This window comes from Ursus americanus, chromosome 33 (assembly GCF_024610735.1).
Source record: "Ursus americanus isolate L20-20 chromosome 33, mUrsAme1.1.p, whole genome shotgun sequence".
In the NCBI taxonomy this organism is placed as follows: domain Eukaryota; kingdom Metazoa; phylum Chordata; class Mammalia; order Carnivora; family Ursidae; genus Ursus; species Ursus americanus.
The window spans coordinates 9,903,523-9,922,282 of NC_142159.1; the positions used below are offsets into that span (position 1 = coordinate 9,903,523).

An 18,760-nucleotide genomic window follows, 5' to 3' on the forward strand; every position below is an offset into this window, starting at 1 on the left:
CATATATATTTATTGTAAAAAAAAAAAAGGCAAAAACAGCTATAAAATGTACAGCATTATTTCCAACACCAAGAAGGAGCTGTTAACATTTTGAAGTATTTACTTTCATCCCTTTTCCCCTATGTTCATGTTTTGTAAGTAATAGCATATTGTACACATTGTTTCTAGACTTTTCCCCCCACATAATAATAATTACAGGTGATATCTATAAATGGGACAGGTACAATTCCAAGTATTCTTACACATAACTCATTTAATCCTCAGGATAACTATAAGGAAGGCAATAGTAAATATTCCCATTTACTGATGAGGAGACTGAGGCAGAGAAGTTAAGTAATTTGCCTAAAGTCACAAAGTTAATAAGTTAAGTCACTGGAATATTTTTCCACGTCATTAAACTCATTACTACAAATTTTTTTGCATGACTGCAAGATATCTCATTTGTGAATAAAGTACCATTTAATTATCCCTCTCCTTTTGCGAGCCATCTAGATTATTTCCGTTTCTTGAGCTATACACATCACTAAGATGACCAGCTTTAAACTACACCTTTCTGCACATCCTTAATTATTTCCTTAGGCTACATGCCCTCGAGAACAGTTGCATCGATTTTTATTTCCTCCCAAAAGGCGCGCCTTTCTCTATGTTTTCCATGACATTGAATGTTGTAAATTTTACCACTTTCGTCTATAGCAATGTTTTAAAATTCGTTTTACCAGTTCTGAGAAATAACTTCAAGCACTAAAGCATGAGTGATTTCTCTAGAGTAAAAAAAGGCCAGGGTCTAACACCTCCCCCTTTTCATAATCTCCTCCTGCTTTTTACAGATGCTGAACCTTATGGCTTACACACTAACTCATCTCAGAGGAATGAGGAGTGTTAACCTGGGGCAAACCAGCTTACAGAGGCAAGATTCTTGTGGCATACAACTCAGCATTCACTAATTCACTCACTCATTTATTCAATAAATATTTGAAAGGTTATTATATGAGTAGTACTAAGCTAGGCAAGGGTCATGGGGTTCACAGAAATAAAATAGAACATTGCTAAATAAAACCTTCAGCACATTACCTGACACATATTAATTGATCAAGAAATCAGTATTTATGCCAGGCACCATGCAAAATGCTCAATGAGTGAATTATTTCGTTTAATCCCTTCAACAGCCTCTAGGAACTGGGTTCTTTTATCATTCCCATTTTGCAGATAAGAAAACTAAGGCCTAGAGAGGTCTATGCAGCTTAAGCAACATACTTGTGGTGGAGTTCACATTTGAACTCAAGACTACAGAGTCTTTTTTTTTTTTTTAAGATTTTATTTATTTTGACAGAGAGAGAGAGAGCCAGTGAGCAAACACAAGCAGGGGGAGTGGGAGAGGAAGAAGCAGGCTCTCAGCGGAGCGGGGAGCCCAATGTGGGGCTCGATCCCAGGACCCTGGGATCAGGCTCTGGGCCGAAGGCAGACGCTTCACGAGTGAGCCACCCAGGCGCCCCATCAAGACTCTAGAGTCTTAACCATTATGCTGTACTATAGAACACAGTTCTTCCTTATAGGAAGCATACAGTCTTGTTAATAATACTAAAACTGAGGGGCGCCTGGGTGGCACAGCGGTTAAGCGTCTGCCTTCGGCTCAGGGCGTGATCCCAGTGTTATGGGATTGAGCCCCACATCAGGCTCTTCCGCTATGAGCCTGCTTCTTCCTCTCCCACTCCCCCTGCTTGTGTTCCCTCTCTCACTGCCTGTCTCTCTGTCAAATAAATAAATAAAATCTTAAAAAAAAAATACTAAAACTGAAAAGAGGTAACAAGTAGTAAGCACTCATATGCTAAGCACTCTGTTAGGTCTTTATGCATATTGATCATTTAATTCATTCGACAATTCTATGAAGTATTATTATATTCCTGTTTCACAGATAAGAAAACACATTCTGAGAGTTTAACTAACTTGGCCAAGACACAAACAACTGTCAACTGGTAGTGGGAAAAGCCAAGATACATAAAGAATTACTAAAGGGAGAACATAATGAAATGTGAAGCAAGCGATGCTACTTAGTTGCCATCAAATGTCAGAAGTCAGAACAAAGAGACTTTGTGACCTTCTAGTGGTCCAGGACAGAAAGGGAAAACCCCGGCAGCTGCCAGGCCCTGTGTCGAAAGCCTTCACACAGGTTAGTTCACCCGATCTTCTGCGTGATGAAGGTATTCTCAGTTTGACAGATGAGGAAATAGATCCTCTGGGGGGGGGTGGTGCAATACGTGAAAGGTCACATAGCTAGTAAATGGCATGGCTAGAATTGGAACCTAGTTGTTGCTCAAGCCTGAGCCCTTAACCACTGTCTTACATGCTTCCCATTGTTTGATCCTGTGTTTTTTTTTTGTTTTTTGATCCTGCTTTTTGTTTGTGTAGGAGTCACCTAAGCAGAGATGAGTGGTAAAGGCAAAGAGGAAAGGGTATGAAGAAAGATAATACATATGCAAGAGTGTTGAGGTTTATATCCAAGGCAAAGGAAGCAGCCCTGCCTGGTTGTTCATCTGGGGAAGGAGACCTTTGTTCATATAACTTTTATGACTATACAAACTGTATAAATATCCATTTCTGCCATTATAATGGGAGCTATTAAAGACAGGGACTGTATCTTAGCCATTGTTGTAACCGAGCATCTAGCAGAGTGCTTAGCTTGTAGTCCCAGCAGAGGGGTTGGAAAAATAGGGAGTAGTCACATTACACGGATCTCTGCATGGCAGTTAAGGTAGTCCACAAGTCATATATCCTAAACAGAATAGTAGGTACTCACATCCAACAGGGTATTTAAAAGATAATCTCGTGATGCATTGGAGTGATCCCAAGAATATAAGGATGGCCCAATAGCAGAAAGTCTGTCAATGTAATTCACCACATGGATAGACCAATGGGTAAATATCATGTAATTTTTCATCATATTTAATAGAGACATCTGGTGCAATAGCATTCAGATCAGGACAGAGTCATGGATACTCATTATTACCACTAGTGTTAGCTAGAGTATTGGAGAATCTGGCCAATTCTTTTAGGCAAGAAAAAAGTGAAAGAGTTCTGTACTTTTTCTGCTTGCCACTCTTGCCAATGATGTGATAGTCTATGTGGAAAACACAACATAATCAGCAGGCAAACTATCAGAACTATAAAAGTTATTAATCATGGGGCGCCTGGGTGGCACAGCGGTTAAGCGTCTGCCTTCGGCTCAGGGCGTGATCCTGGCGTTCTGGGATCGAGCCCCACATCAGGCTCCTCCGCTATGAGCCTGCTTCTTCCTCTTCCGCTCCCCCTGCTTGTGTCCCCTCTCTCGCTGGCTGTCTCTATCTCTGTCAAATAAATAAATAAAATCTTTAAAAAAAAAAAGTTATTAATCATGTTTGCAAGAAATCACCTTATAAAAATCAATAGTCTTCTTCTATACCAGGAATATTTGCCTTAAAAGTGTAATAAATAGATAACAGGATCAATAATAACAACTAAACTGGTCTATGGCAAGGATCAGCAAACTTTTTCTGTAAAGGGCCAGATAGTAAATAGTTTCTGTTTTACGGGCTGTGTGATCTCTGTGGTAAGCCACTCGACTCTGTCACTGTAGTACAAAAGCAGTCATAGACAATATTTAAATGAATGTGAATATTCCAATAAAACTTTACTTACAAAACCAGACAGCAGGCTGACCTGCAAAGGTGCGGTTTGCTGACTCCTGGTCTACAGAAATCGGCCTAAAAGCAATGCTGAAGAAGTTTGTTAGACATTTTTCTCAGGGGTGCCTGGGTGGCATAGTCGGTTGGGTGTCTGACTCTTGATCTTGGCTTGTGTTGTGGTCTCGGAGTCTTGAGTGCATGGGATCGAGCCCCGTGTTGGGCTCTGTGCTCAGTGTGAGTCTGCTTGGGCTCTCTCTCCTTCTCCCTCTGCCTCCCCCCACCCCGCACGCTCTCTCGCTCTCTCTCTTTAAAATAAATAAATCTTTAAAAATTTTTTTTTCAACTCTATTCAGGGACACGAAAACCTGAAAAAATGTCATAGTTGGGATAACCTCAGCAGCATAAAGATTTTATTCATTTGTTTAACAAATATTCAGAGTGATTACCAAAGGTCAGACATTGTTTTGAGTGTTAGGGACACAGCAGAAAACAAAACAAAGCACTTTCCTGGGGTGCCTGGGTGGCACAGCGGTTAAGCGTCTGCCTTCAGCTCAGGGCGTGATCCTGGCGTTCTGGGATCGAGCCCCACATCAGGCTCCTCCACTATAAGCCTGCTTCTTCCTCTCCCACTCCCCCTGCTTGTGTTCCCTCTCTCGCTGGCTGTCTCTATCTCTGTCGAACAAATAAATAAAATCTTTAAAAAAACAAAAACAAACAAACAAAAAAGCACTTTTCTTAATGAATCTTACATTCTAGTAGAGAAGCAGTAAATAAATAATCTGAAGTTGGATAGTAATAAATGCTATGAAAAAAATTAAATAAGATAAAGAGAGAGTGATGGCGAGTGTGCTACTTAGGATGGTCCGGGAAGGCTTCTCCGACATGGTAGCAGAGAGTAAAAGAGGTGAAGGAAGCCTGCCACAGTGAATTATGGGGAGTGTTTCATGCAAAGACATCAGTTCTCCCCTAAATCAATCTGTATATATTCAATGAAATTTCAAGAAATATTCTAGTAGTAATGGTGAGAAACTAAAACTTATTCTAAAATGAATATGATAGAAATAAAAATAAAAATGCTGCCATAAAAAATAATAAAATGAATATGATAGAATAAAGGTCTACAGAATAAAGGTCTACGGAAACTAGGTCTATTCTGAGAAGGAAATAAAAGTTGGGCTACCTGCCCTACTGGTAGAACTGGCTCTACGACAAAGCCTCAGTAATAAAAATACCGTGTTGCTGGCACTGAAATGAAGAAAAAGACCAATGGAATAGAATGGAGAGTTTAGAAAGAAAGTATATACATGGGAACTTCATATGTGATAAAGGTGGCTCACAAAGCCTTAGAAAGCCTGCTTTCTGATGATGACAGAAAAATGAATTCACCGTATGAAGAAAAAAAATCTGGATTTTTACTTGAAACTATGTTAAAGGTGGATTCCAATTAAAGACCTAAATGTCAGAAATTAAGAGTATGAAACTAAAAAGGAAAAACTGTTACCTCCGGGTAAATAAAGACTTCTTAAACGAGACTCCAAATCATAAGGTCAAAATTTAGGGCATCTGCTTAACTAACAACATCACATCACAGACAAAGTTAACAGGAAGGTGACAGACTGGGAGAAGGAACTGGGATGTTTAAAACAACCACGGAATGTCTAGAATATACGTGTAATTCCTCCCAACTAACAAGACGGGAAACCAGACAGAAAAACAGGGAAAGGATATAGATACCTTAGCTTCACATACTAAGTCTATACAATGTCACATATAAAAAAAGGATATTTAAAAAGGCTCAAATTTGATTATAACCAGGGGAATGCAAATCAAAACAGCCAGGAGCTGCCGCTTGGCATCCTCCAAATTAGCACAAACTAGAAAGACGACGTGGGTATGAGTTCCTGTGCACTGGTGATAGGAATGTGAAATAGCACAGCCATTCTGAAAAGATATCTAGCAACGTTTGGCAAACTCAAGCGAGCTCACAGGAACATTCCACCTCAATCCACAAATTTGCTTCTTGCAATACTTTTTATGGTAATAGAGTGTTGAGGGCAATCTAGGTTTCCATCCTCAAGGGACGAATGGGTGGAAGACAGGGATGGATGCAAAGTGGGGATGTGCCTGGATTCTGTAGCGAAAGAGTGGAAACACAGGCTCCCCCATTTACTAAATCTGACTTTGAACAACGGAAATAGAAAATTCGAGTAAATTCTTTGTCTCATCCTCATCTATAAAATGGAGTTAATAATGTCTAGCTCAGAGGGCTATTGTGAGAACTATGTGAGTTAAAACCATTTAAAGCACCTGCCAGAGTTAAGCACTACTCAAGTATTAATATTCCTGTTAATATGAAAGCATATGCAAGTTGGAAATTATAGAGGTAGGTTTGTATATGGCATAAGGGCATATCACAAAAGCAACATTATTTATAAAAAGTTAAAAAAGGAACATTTATAGCACAGTATCATTTGTGTGAAGTATGTTCGTATCTCTACATACTACAAGACAGGCATCATAGACATACATCCAACATTATCAGAATGGGTGTCTACAGCATAGTAGGAACGAGAGTAGAGTTTAGGAACAAAGGGGAAGAGTACAACACCGGAAGGGACCTTGCCTGAATCATTATGCTAATATGTTATGAAGAAAGGAACAGGATTTACCCATTTATGCAATCTGCAACTGAGGGGGTGGGGAAAGCGATCTTGAAAACATTCGGGGGAAGCCAAGAACAGGATCCCACAGCCAGAGAAATAATCAGCTCACCAACTTGGAAGCCACCCCATCCTAGAATTTATCATCATGTGAGATAATTCCATCCTTACTGTTTAAGGCAGCTTTGGGTGGCTTTTCTGTTACTTGTAGCCCAAAGCATCCTAACAGAATATTCATATAATCTTTCAAGTAACGCTAAAGAGACCTGATTTGTCCGATGTAGCTCAACGGGGGTGTGATGTAAGTGGAGATTCCAGAAAAAAATGAAAATTTTGAATAACCTAAAATTTTTAGCAAACCAAACTCTCTGCAGTGTATTAAAAACTCTAGAAGCATTAAAATGAGCAAACCATTTATTCCACTAAGAACTGTTACTTAAAAAGAGAAAAATATTAGGGCACCTGGGTGGCTCAGTTGGTTAAGTGTCTAACTTTGGCTCAGGTCATGATCTCGGGGCTCTGTAATCAAGCCCCTCCCCCCCCCCGTTGGGCTGCTTCTCCCTCTCCCTCTACTTCTCCCTCTCTCTTTCCCCCTCCTCTTCCTCTGCCTCTTCCCCCACTCGTGTTCACTCTCTCAAAGAAAGAAAAATATTAAATTCAAATGATAGATGGGAAACATTTTTATAAAAGCTCTTTATAAATTAACAGATAAGATGAACAATAATGAAGAAAAGGCAAGTCACATAAGAAAAAGAATGTCCAATAAACAAAAAAATTTAACCTCACTGATGAGTATTTTAAAAAGAAAACTTGAGGGATGCCTGGGTGTTTCAGTTGGTTGGGCATCTGCCTTCAGCTCAGGTCATGATCTCGGGGTCCTGGGATCAAGCCCCATGTCGGGTTCCCTGCTCAGTAGGGCATCTGCTTCTCCCTCTCCCTCTGCCCCTCCCTCCAGCTCGTTCGCTCAATCTCTCTCTTTCTCAAAAAGACAAATAAAATCTTAAAAACAAAAAAAAAAGAAAAAGAAAACTTGGGGCACTTGGCTGGCTCAGTCAGTAGAGTAGACAGCTCTTGATCTTGGGGTTGTGAGTTCAAGCCCCACATTGGGCACAAAGCTTACATAAAAAATAAAATAAAAAAAAAAAAAAGAAAATTCAAACTACCATTTACCATCAAGTTTTCATAGTCACACCCAGTTTTGGCAACATTTTTTGGAACCTCATTTACAGCTGGTAGGAGTGAAAACTGGGACGTTTCTGGAAGGCATTTGGCAATGCATGGCATAAGTCTTAAAATAGTGCATACTCTTTGACTCAGCAGTTCCCTAGAATTTATCCTAAAGAATAGTCATAGATGTCAACAATGATTTTATTAAAAACACTAGCATTACAGGATTTTTTTCTTTTTTTAAGATTTTATTTATTTATTTGACAGAGAGAGAGACAGCCAGCGAGAGAGGGAACACAGCAGGGGGAGTGGGAGAGGAAGAAGCAGGCTCCCAGCGGAGCAGGGAGCCCGATGTGGGGCTCAATCCCAGGACCCCGGGATCACACCCTGGGCTGAAAGCAGACGCTTAACGACTGAGCCACCCAGGCGCCTGTTTTTTTCTTTTTTAAAAAGATTTTTATCGATTTATCTTAGAGAGCAAGCGGGCATGGGGGCAGGAGAAAGGGCAGAGGAGAGAGAGAATCTCAAGCAGATTCTGCACCCAGCATGGAGCCCTACGCGGGGCTCAATCCCATGACCCTAAGATCACAACCTGGGCCGAAACCAAGAGTCAGATGCTCAACACATTGAGCCACCCAGGCGCCCCTAGAGGATGTTTATAAAAGCCAAAAACTGGGAACAAACTAAAAATCCCGAAGTAGGAGAATCAGTTAAGTTATGGAAAATCCACATGATGGGATACACATAGCAATTATAATTATCAATATTTACATGCCATCTCTGCTAATTAGCATTTGGATAGCCCAGGGAAAGCTAATTAATCTCTGCCTAAATTTCCCTATTTAAATGAAGTTTTGTGTTTTTAGAGAAGGACACTATAGCCTAATGTTCTGAATTAAAACTAAAAACTGTCATTTTTTTTTTGTTCCAACTGGTAGAGAATCCACCCCAAATTAGCAGGGTGATAAGGAACTGGAGCCACAGATGTTTCTCTTCATAGCCTTTATTACCGCACAATATCAGCTCGAAGTCTCTATAAATCTTATACACAAACAGCAAAACAATTAAACGATTTTCCTTTCTAAAAGCTAATTTATTCCAGTTTCCCCCACTATATACAGAGGGACTGGACAGATTCTTCATGTTATCCTAAGCCTTTAATTTGGAAAGGCTGTCACAAAGGTGAACTTGCCACATGGGGAAAACAGTGTAAAGAACCAGCGAAGTCCTCAATGCCCTCCTTTCTGGGGGAAGAATGCCTGGCTGGCAGTGGTGAAATGGGGCATTTATAACATCTTCTTTTTTGTAACAGGTGAGGACAGGCCCCAGTGGCAGACAGACTGTCTTAGTCACATGAGCCTCTTGGGGTCTATTTTCTCTAGGTGAACCAGAGGTTTCAGCTGCTCGGCAAAGTTCCTCATGTCATCAGAGACCATGTCCTGCCCAGCTGGTGCGACGACACTTAGCTCCACAAGATAGGAAAGTGACAAGGCCTCGGTGCTGTCTGTGTTTCCAGGCACCAGGATGCGGAAGATCTTGTACACCATAATCTTCATGATACCCTTACGGAACAAGTGACCCTTGGCGACAAACTCATGGTCCATGCGGAAGCCCATTTCCATCAAGAAGTCAGTGAGGTTCTCAGATGTGGCAATGTCTACACAATTTCGCACCAGGGCGTGGCGGTTCTTGTCTCCCATTTCCGGCTGTCCCAGGTAGCGCAGATGCCAGGGCGCTCCTCCCCTATCCATAGAACGCCGGGCCCTTAGAACAAATGGACTAGCCTGCTGGCCCTTAAGCAGGAATACCATCTCATGGTCAAGGAAAGTCTCGGGTTCCATGTTGTCGCACAAACCACGAAGGCGGTGGATGAGGCTTTCCAAACTGTGATCTAGAACACTTCCTGAAGAAGGAAAGAGCACTGTTGAGTCCCATCTTTCATTTTGGGTACTGGGATTAGCAAAAGATTGAAAAAACTTAAGTGAAAAACCAAAACAGGTTAGTGCAGTGTTTGTAAAGCATAGGTCCAATATATGAGATTTCAGAGGGATTATGCTGCCAAGGTATTGGGTAACATTATGAGAAAGTTAAGCCCCTTTCAGTTTTTTGCATTGTCTTACGTTCGTACTAGAAAGTCTTTAGGCCTTCCCTACATGCTAATTGCCAGCGGGCTCTGGGCTCAGAGGCTTGAACAACAGTACCTATCTATAATAATAATAATAATAATACCCCTGTCATTTTTTCGAAAAATTATCTTCTATTTCCAGCAACACAAGTTTTCCATCTGTAGATTATAACATTTCCTTTTTATGTAACATATTTAAGTAAAAGAGAATGAAATGCTCCAGAGAAATACGCTGATTTTTGGTCTCATCTTATTCACCCTCCTAGCAGCATCCGGCATGGTTGTTAGATGAAACCCACCTTGAAATCTGTTCTTCCCTTGGCCTCTGGGACACAGCTCTTCTCTTGCTCTTCACCTAACGCACTGACCATTCCTATTAAGTCGACTTTGCTGGGTTTTTCTCATCTTGCCTAAACACTGGAGGATCCCAGGACTCAATCCTCGTCCTCCTTATCAACACTCTCTTCCTCCCAAGGTGACCTAATTTGGTGCTATGGCTTTAAATATCACTTATGCCCTGAGGACTCCGTGTTTACCTCATAAACTACAGACTCATATAGCCGTCCGACTGTCTCCTCAGCTTCTCCACTCGGATGCATAACAGACATCTTCGCCTTCATACGTTCAGGATCCAGCTGCTGGCTTTTCCTCCATAATCTTATTCCTCCTGCAGTCTTCTCCATCACGGTAAATGGAAACGCTCTGCTTCCAGTCGCCCAGGCTCCAAACCACAGAATCACCCTGACGCCTTTCTTTCCCCCATATCTTACACCCAATCCATATTTTTAAAATAATGCAGAATCCAACCACTTCTCACTTCTCATTCATTTCCATCTAGTCCAAGTTTCCTTCATAGCTTGCCTAGTTTTTGCAATAGTCTGCTTCTGCCCTTGCCTGCTTCTTCTCTTCTCCACACAACAGCCAAGTGGTCTTTTTAGAATATAAGGCAGAAAATGACACTTCACTGCTCAGAACCCTTCAATGTGTCATTCAGAATAAATCCCAAAATGACCCTTCCTGTGTCATTCAGAATAAATCCCGAAGTCTTTACCAGCGTCTACAAGGCACGGAACATTGTAGTCTCTGCTACCAGTCCAACAGCATTTCCTTCTACTATCTCCCTAGATCACTTTCTCCAGCCACAGTGATCTTCCTAGTATTTCCTGAAAATGCCAAGTATATGATAAAGTATTTCTCTTCAGGGCCTCTTCCCTTAGTGCCTACACACAGAAAATTTTTCTCACCAGTATCTGCATGCCTCACCCCATCAGTTTCTTCAGGTCTTTCTCAAGTGTCACTTTATCAGAGATATCTTTTCTGATCACCCTATATAAGACAGCACATCTCCCTCCAATCTCTTTCCACCTCCCTGCTTTAGTTTTCTTTAGCATTATCACCTCGATTCTCTAGTCATCTTTCAATATATCAATTGTATATTGATACTTTATTCATCTTTCTTCCTCCATTGCTGATACTCCAGTGCTAGGAACATATTCAAATACATACTGAATAAATTTGTTAACATTGTTACTATAGTAAATATTGATAGTGAGACTCAAAGGACTGAATTTTTGGAAATGGGGAGCATTGTAGGAAAAACAACAGATCAGATCCCAGTAATAACAGGACAGAAGATCATGGGAGCAGGGAACAAGTCCTACATTCAATACATTGTACCCTACATTCAGGACAGTATCAGACATGTGTTTGTTCATTCTTCAAACTTTTTTTTTTAAAGATGTTATTTATTTATTGGACAGGGAGAGAGAGAGTACAAGCAGGGGGAGCGGCAGGCAGAGGGAGAGGGAAAAGCAGGCTCCCATAGGGAGCCCAATGCAGGGCTTGATCCCAGGACCCTGGGATCATGACCTGAGCTGAAGGCAGACGTAACAGACTGAGCCACCCAGGCGACCCCATTCCTCAAACATTTGAGGAGCTTTGTGAGTGTTGGTTCATTCAACCTATATTCTTGAATGCTGTTCTAGGCATTATGTTAGGAAGTAGGGGTCCATGCCCTAATGGAGATTACAATTCAGTAGGGGAAACAAAAAATAAGTTAGTAAACAAACAGAAATACAAGGAAATAGAAGGGAGATGGGATAGAGAGCAATTGGTGGGGGTGGAGAAGAGAAGACCTCTCTGAGGGGCTGGAGTCAGAGAAGGTCTCCCTAAGGGGATGCAACTGAGCTGAAACCTGAAGGATGAAAATGAGATGGTCGTTTGAAGAGCTGGAGAAAAGTACTGGGCCAGAGGGATCATCAAGTGCTAGGGCACAGAGGCAGGAACAGGCCTGGGCAGTTAAAGAAAACGGAAAGGTATCAGGGTGCCTGAAGTGCCGTGAGCAAGAAGGAAGATGAGACTGAAGTGAGGATTTGGCCTGGGCCACAGCAGTGGAGGCCTGACATACAGTCCGTGGTGAAGGTGGTATTTTATCCAAAGGTCACTCGGCATCTATGTGCGCCACACTTTATTTTCAACAAAACAGGGAAAGACATGACTGGATTTACATTTTCAAAGGATTATTCCACGAAAACTGGTATGGACTCAACAAGACATGGTCATGAGGGGAAAAAAAGTGTAGCTGAGGGGAGACCGGTTCAAATTCAAAGAGACTTAAGAGGTACAATTATCCAATGTAATGCATGATACTTGATTGTATCCTGTTTACAAAATACATTTTGGGGACAACTGGGGAGAAACTTTTGAATATGGACTAGATGTTAGGTGACATTAAAATATATTATTAATTTTCTTAAGATAATAATGATGGTATTAAGGTTATGAAGAAAAATATCCTTGTTTTTTAGAGATGCATACTGAAGAGCTTAGCAGTAAAATGTTATGAGGTCAGAAATTTTCTTTAAGAACAGCAAGAGGGGCACCTGGTTGGCTCCGTCGGTGGAGCATGACTCTTGATCTCGGGGTTGTAAGTTTGAGCCCAACGTTGGGTGTAGAGATTACTTAAATATACAGTCTTAAGGGGCGCCTGGGGGCTCAGTCAGTTAAGCGTCCAACTCTTGATTTCGGCTTAAGTCATGATCTCAGGGTTGTGAGATTAAGTCCTGTGTTGGGCTCTGTGCTGGGAGTGGAGCCTGCTTAAGATTCTCTCTCTCCCTCTCCCTCTGCCACCCTCCCATCCCTCCCTCTCTTAAAAAGAAAACAAACTTAAAAAAAAAACAGCAAAAGAAAAAAGAAGCAAATATGCCAAAATGATACAAACTGAAATCTAGACGATGGAAATGGACTCTTTACTATATTAGTCTCTATGTTTGAATTTTTAAATAATAAAACAATTATTTAAAAAGATGTCTACTGGTGGGGGGGGTGCCTGGGTGGCGCAGTCGTTAAGCGTCTGCCTTTGGCTCAGGGCGTGATCCCGGCGTTATGGGATCGAGCCCCAAATCAGTCTCCTCTGCTAGGAGCCTGCTTCTTCCTCTCCCACTCCCCCTGCTTGTGTTCCCTCTCTTGCTGGCTGTCTCTCTCTGTCAAATAAATAAATAAAATCTTAAAAAAAAAAAAAGATGTCTACTGGGGATGCCTGGTAGGTCCCCTGCAGCAGGCACTCCATCATATTAATAGTGTCTCTAGTGACAGTGATCATGGTGACTGCAGGTGCCTTCATGGTGCCTAAGTTGAAGACAACAGAACTGGTTTTGGAGTCCCCAGTCAATAAAGCACAAGAAACACCTGGAGAAGTGTTACATTGTTACCAGGCTCAGTTGGCAGAGCCTGCAACTCCTTTTTTTGTTTTGTGTTGTTTTAAGATTTATTTATTTGAGAGAGAGCACACATGGAGAAGGGCGAGGGAGAGGGAAAGAATCAGACTTACAGAGCCTGACACGGGGCTTGATCCCGTGACCCTGAGATCAGGACGTGAACCGAAATCAGCAGTTGGACACTCAACCAACTGAGCCACCCAGGCACTACGAGCATCCAACTCTTGATCTGCAGGTCCTGAGTTCAAGACCCACATTGGGGGCACAAAGTTTACTTAAAAAAATACCAATAATAGGGATGCCTGGGCGGCTCAGTCAGTTAAGTGTCTGCCTTTGGCTCAGGTCATGATCCCAGGGTCCTGGGATTGAGCCCGTCAGGCTCCCTGCTCAGGAGGGAGCCTGCTTCTCCCTTGCCTGCTGCTCCCCCTGCCTGTGCTTGCTGTCTCTCTCTCTCTCTCTCTCTCTCTCTGTGTCAAATAAATAAAAAAAAATCAAAAAAACCCACCAATTATAAATACAAAAATAAAAAGATGACTACCTGTTGGTGTGGGGACAGAGATAATCAGAAGTGGAAACAATGTAACAAGTAAAAGTTTACTGAAGTAGTTCAAGTGGGGGATGATAAACCGGGTGTGGCACTGCAGGCGGAAAAAATACTTATTTAAAATATATGTTGGAAGTAAAATGAATAGGACTTAGAGATGGACTTGATGTGGGGGTAAAGTGAAAAACAGTGACTGACTCCTAAATGCTTGGTTCATGCAATTGGTGAATGACACTGGCACTTACTCGGTTGGGAAAGGCTGAAGGAGAGGTAGCTTAAGAAGTGAAAATTAATAACATCATGTTGTTCATATTAAGTTACTAAAGGGATGATCTGAATTAAAGTCTAAACTCTTCCACAAAACAGTATATGATCTCCTGAAAATCACTACCCTCTCTGGATCTTGAGTTTTTTCATCTGGGCAACTCACTTTACCTATTTCTTTTTTTTTTAATTTACATTCTTTTTATTTTATTTTAAAGATTTTATTTATTTGAGAGAGAGAGAGAGAAAGAGAGCGAGGATGAGTGAGGGGTGGAGGGGTAGAGGGAGAGGGAGAAGCAGACTCCCTGCTGAGCATGGGAGCCTGACTCGGGGCATGATCTCAGGACCCTGGAATCATGACCTGAGCCACCCAGGCACCCCACTTAACCTGCTTCCTGATCTATATGACAGAGCTAATAACAGTATCATAGAATTATATGATCCAGTCATCCCACTTCTGGGCATATATCAAAAATTCAAAACAGGTCTTTTTTTTTTTTAAGATTTTATTTATTTGAGAGTGAGAGAGAGAGAGCAGAAGCTGGGGGGAGGGGCAGAGAGAGAGGGAGGAGCAGACTTGCCACTGAGTAGGGAGCCCAATGTGGGTCTCCATCCCAGGACTCTGAGATCACGGCCTGAGCCAAAGGCAGACGCTCAACCAACTGAGCCACCCAGGGGGCCCCTCAAAGCAGGATCTTGAAGAGATATTTACACACCCATGTTTGCTGCAGCAATATTCACGATAACCAAGAGGCAAAAACAACCCAAATGACAGATGAATAGATAAAGAAAATGTAGTGTATACACAAAATGAAATGTTATTCAGCTTTAAAAAGGGGGATCCTCGGGGCGCCTGGGTGGCACAGCGGTTAAGCGTCTGCCTTTGGCTCAGGGCGTGATCCCGGCGTTCTGGGATCGAGCCCCACATCAGGCTCTTCCACTATGAGCCTGCTTCTTCCTCTCCCACTCCCCCTGCTTGTGTTCCCTCTCTCGCTGGCTGTCTCTATCTCTGTCGAATAAATAAATAAAATCTTTAAAAAAAAATAAAAATAAAAAATAAAAAGGGGGATCCTGTCACATGCTACAATAGGGATGAACCTTGAGGACATTATGCTAAGTAAAAGAAGTCAGTCATAAAAAGACAACCACCGTATGATTCCACTCATATGAAATATCTGGAGTAGTCAAAATCAAAAACAAAGCAGAAAGGTGGTTGCCAAGGGCTGAGGGGAGGGGAAAGGAGCAATTAGTGTTTAAAGGATACAGAGTTTCAGTTCTGCAAGATGAAAAAGTTCTAGAGATCAGTTATACAATGATGTGAATATAATTAACACTACTGAATTGTACACTTAATTGAATGTTATGTGTTTGTGACCATAATTAATGTTTAAATTTTTTTTAAAAAGTTGCTGTCTACTGAATGCCAGAAATCATGCAGGCTGCCTTTGTATAACGGCCTCTCCTCCCCCCAGATGATGAACAGAAAGAGGAAAACAGGTCATCTAAGTTGCCTGGTTCACTTACCCTGCAGCAAGTACTCCATCATATTAATGGTGCCTCCAGTGACAGGCATCATGGTGACTGGAGGTGCCTCCATGGTGTCCGATTAAGTTGAAGACAACAGAACTGGTTTCAGAGTCCCCAATCAAGTAAAGCAGAAGAAACACCTAGAGAAGTGTTACATTGTTAACACATTAGAGTGGCAGAGAAACAACAGATCTGCTTGTGTCATTGGCCTTGATATCAAAAGATGCATTCATCCATTCAAACTTTTTGAGTAGCTGCTATAGGCCAGTTTCAGGAACTGATGATACAGAAATACACAAAGGAGTAGTGGTCGTAGAGTTACAGCATAATCTTCTAGTCTCAATGTCTGTATGAAATCTCTAAAAGTTTTCTGGGCAATCTTGAGGGAGTCATCAAACCTGGGACTCAATGTCCTCCTTATAAAATGGGGCCAACGATATTTAACCCCCAAAACTTTGTGGCTCGGACATGTAATACCATTCAGAACTGAAAGGTGACTTAATCAAGGCTTTGTCTACTCTTCAATTTATAGATGAAGATACTGAGACTCGGAAGGGGGCCCAAGGACTACAGCAAGTCGGTGGCAGAGCCTGAATCAACCTAAAATCTAGGCGATCCGCCTCTCTGAAAACGCCTTTCAAAAAGAGCAAGGCGGAAGCGTGAAGTTCTCTGAAAAGGATGGTTTAGGTCCCCTTAAACCAGCATCAAAGACACATACCCACTTACACTATAAACACGCCCCCGAGCGCACTCTAGTCTCTTCTCGTAAAGTGGGTAATATACCCACCCCAACACCTCGGAGATTTTGAACAATTAGCCCGCAGCCCTAAAATTAAAGTCCTCTGGATAGTGCAACATCACCTCCTCGCCTTCCCACGTCCAGCAAGAAACGGACGTCGCGTAAATCTTGACACCAGTGCCCCGCGACGTAAGGGTGCCGAGAAGGGATAAAATCTGCCTCTTTGCAACCTCGCAAACAGAAGCGCATGCGCGAGACGCAATGCCGCCGTATGGAAGATGGCGGCCTCCGTTGGAGGGTCCCCTGGGATTTACCGAGGGGCTTGACGTCATAGGCTGTCCTATAGGAAAATATTTTTTCAAGTTTGATGATCTGGACTGGTTTTGTCTAGGAAATCTCTTGAGACTGACAGGGGCGAAAGAGAGCCTGGGGAAGGGAGCTGCGGAAAACACGGAAAGGGAGACTTAACGAACTTTTTGTTGGATGCTTAAGGGTGAAAAGACACCCTTTGCTGCGAAGCATAATGTTCTGAACAATTAGGGAGCTCAGCAATACACTTAATATTTGTTCACTTTACTGCATATTTGAAAATACAGGGAGATAAATAAATTCAACAAATGTTTATTGAACGCTGCTAATATTTGTCAAGCATATAAAGTGTGGACAAAGTGAGGACTAGAGTGAAGTGAATGAGGTACTCTACCGGAGTGAAAAAATTAAAGGGACACCAGAAACTCATTGGCTAAGATAAATACTATTTTAATGCGATATTTTACAAATTTAATGCAAAAAGTAATGAACAATATGTCAAAATTTTAAATTTGATCCTCACAGCAGGCCTACGAGCCAAGTACAATTGTTACTCTAATTTTACTAATGGGGAAATCCAGGCAACGAGTTGTTACATAACATGCAAAGGAGCGGGGAGGCTGTAATACCAATGTAAAACGTTGACTTGAGCCCTCTGTCTTAATTACTGTACTGTACTAACACTTCTAGGTCTAGTTCCCTTGCTGTAACCTACAGTACCCCATTCATTTTTTTATATTGAACATTTCTTGAAAGTCTAGACTGTTCTAGACATTTTGTTAGCTGTTAGCTCCATCTCTACCCTCAAAAGAGTTTATAGGTAAGTTGTGGGAATCTGAGGGTTAAACTAAGGTGTCTGTACCATGTAATATGATTCAATAGGAAAATTAGGTATCAATCGCTCAACCCCTTTGGAAGCAAGCAGGACACTTGGTCCATCTTGGGGGCATCAGTGAAGGATTCCTGGGAAAGGTAAGCAATGCCTACTTGAAGGATCAATAGATGTTAGGTAAAGAAGGGAGAAAAGGGAATTTCAGGTGAAGGGAACAGCATGTTTAAAAGGACACTAAGGCGGCGCCTGGGTGGCACAGCAGTTAAGCGTCTGCCTTCGGCTCAGGGCGTGATCCCGGCGTTATGGGATCGAGCCCCACATCAGGCTCTTCCACTATGAGTCTGCTTCTTCCTCTCCCACTCCCCCTGCTTGTGTTCCCTCTCTCGCTGCTGTCTCTATCTCTGTCGAATAAATAAATAAAATCTTTAAAAAAAAATAAAAGGACACTAAGTTAAATAGAATTAGGGTATAGAATCTGAGGTAAGGGGCCAAAATAAATGAGTCTGGGGAAGGAGTAAGGCTCAGACCCTGGAGGACTTTGTGTGCTAGACTTAAAGAACATTTGTGAGCTATAAAAAGATCACTCTGGCTGCAATGTGGAGAAAAGCTTGAGAAAGGAGAACCTGGAGAAAGAAGACCAGCTTAGGAGCTTTGGTACAACTCCAGCTGAGAGATAATTATAGGACAAAAGACAGATTTTAAAAATAAGGAAGAGAACGATTTGATGACTAACCAGAGCTAAAGATAGAAGGAGTCACAGGTGTCTAGATGTCTACCTTGGGTGGCCATGGTAGTGCTTTTTTCTGAGCTAGGAAACACAAAGCAGTGTGGGTGAGGCAGGAGAGATGAGTTCATATGCAGATACACTGAGCATGAGGTGTTTATGAAACACCCAAGTGCTAGTGCCCCGACAGAGTTCAGAGGAGAGAGAGCTGGGCCGGAGGTAGACCTTTCAGAGTTAGAGCCTCTTAGATGGTAACTAAAGACATGAGAATAAATGAGATCACCCTGAAAGAGTGTGCAGAACCTGAACCTTGCACAGGACTCTGATAGTTATTAAGGCTGCATATACCCCAGGGCTTAGGATGTGCCTCCCGATCAGTTTGGTGATTCACAATGTTGGGCAGAGTGACAAGCTCTCAGTGCTATAATGACTGGAGAAGGTTGTAAAATTGCCGTCCCTCTTTTTTCCTATGCAGACACTAACTTCAGAATGGA

General features: G+C 42.0%; 1 protein-coding gene across 4 annotated transcripts; it reads right to left on the reverse strand.

Annotated features, from left to right (window-relative positions):
- Window positions 1-8,471: 8,471 nt before the first annotated feature.
- On the reverse strand, window positions 8,472-16,640 carry MED18 (mediator complex subunit 18). Of its 4 annotated transcripts, none has more exons than XM_045782411.2 (3): window positions 16,524-16,640; window positions 15,660-15,802; window positions 8,472-9,389 (listed from the first exon to the last, which is right to left on the reverse strand). In XM_045782411.2, the coding sequence occupies exons 2-3, from the start codon at window positions 15,730-15,732 to the stop codon at window positions 8,836-8,838; spliced, it is 627 nt and encodes a 208-aa protein (XP_045638367.1). In that variant the 5' UTR covers window positions 15,733-15,802; window positions 16,524-16,640; the 3' UTR covers window positions 8,472-8,835. The 4 variants fall into 4 exon arrangements, with proteins under 4 accessions (XP_045638367.1, XP_045638366.1, XP_045638364.1 ...); XM_045782410.2 differs by having other exon boundaries at window positions 16,450-16,596; XM_045782408.2 differs by having other exon boundaries at window positions 16,389-16,571.
- Between the last annotated feature and the right edge of the window lie 2,120 nt (window positions 16,641-18,760).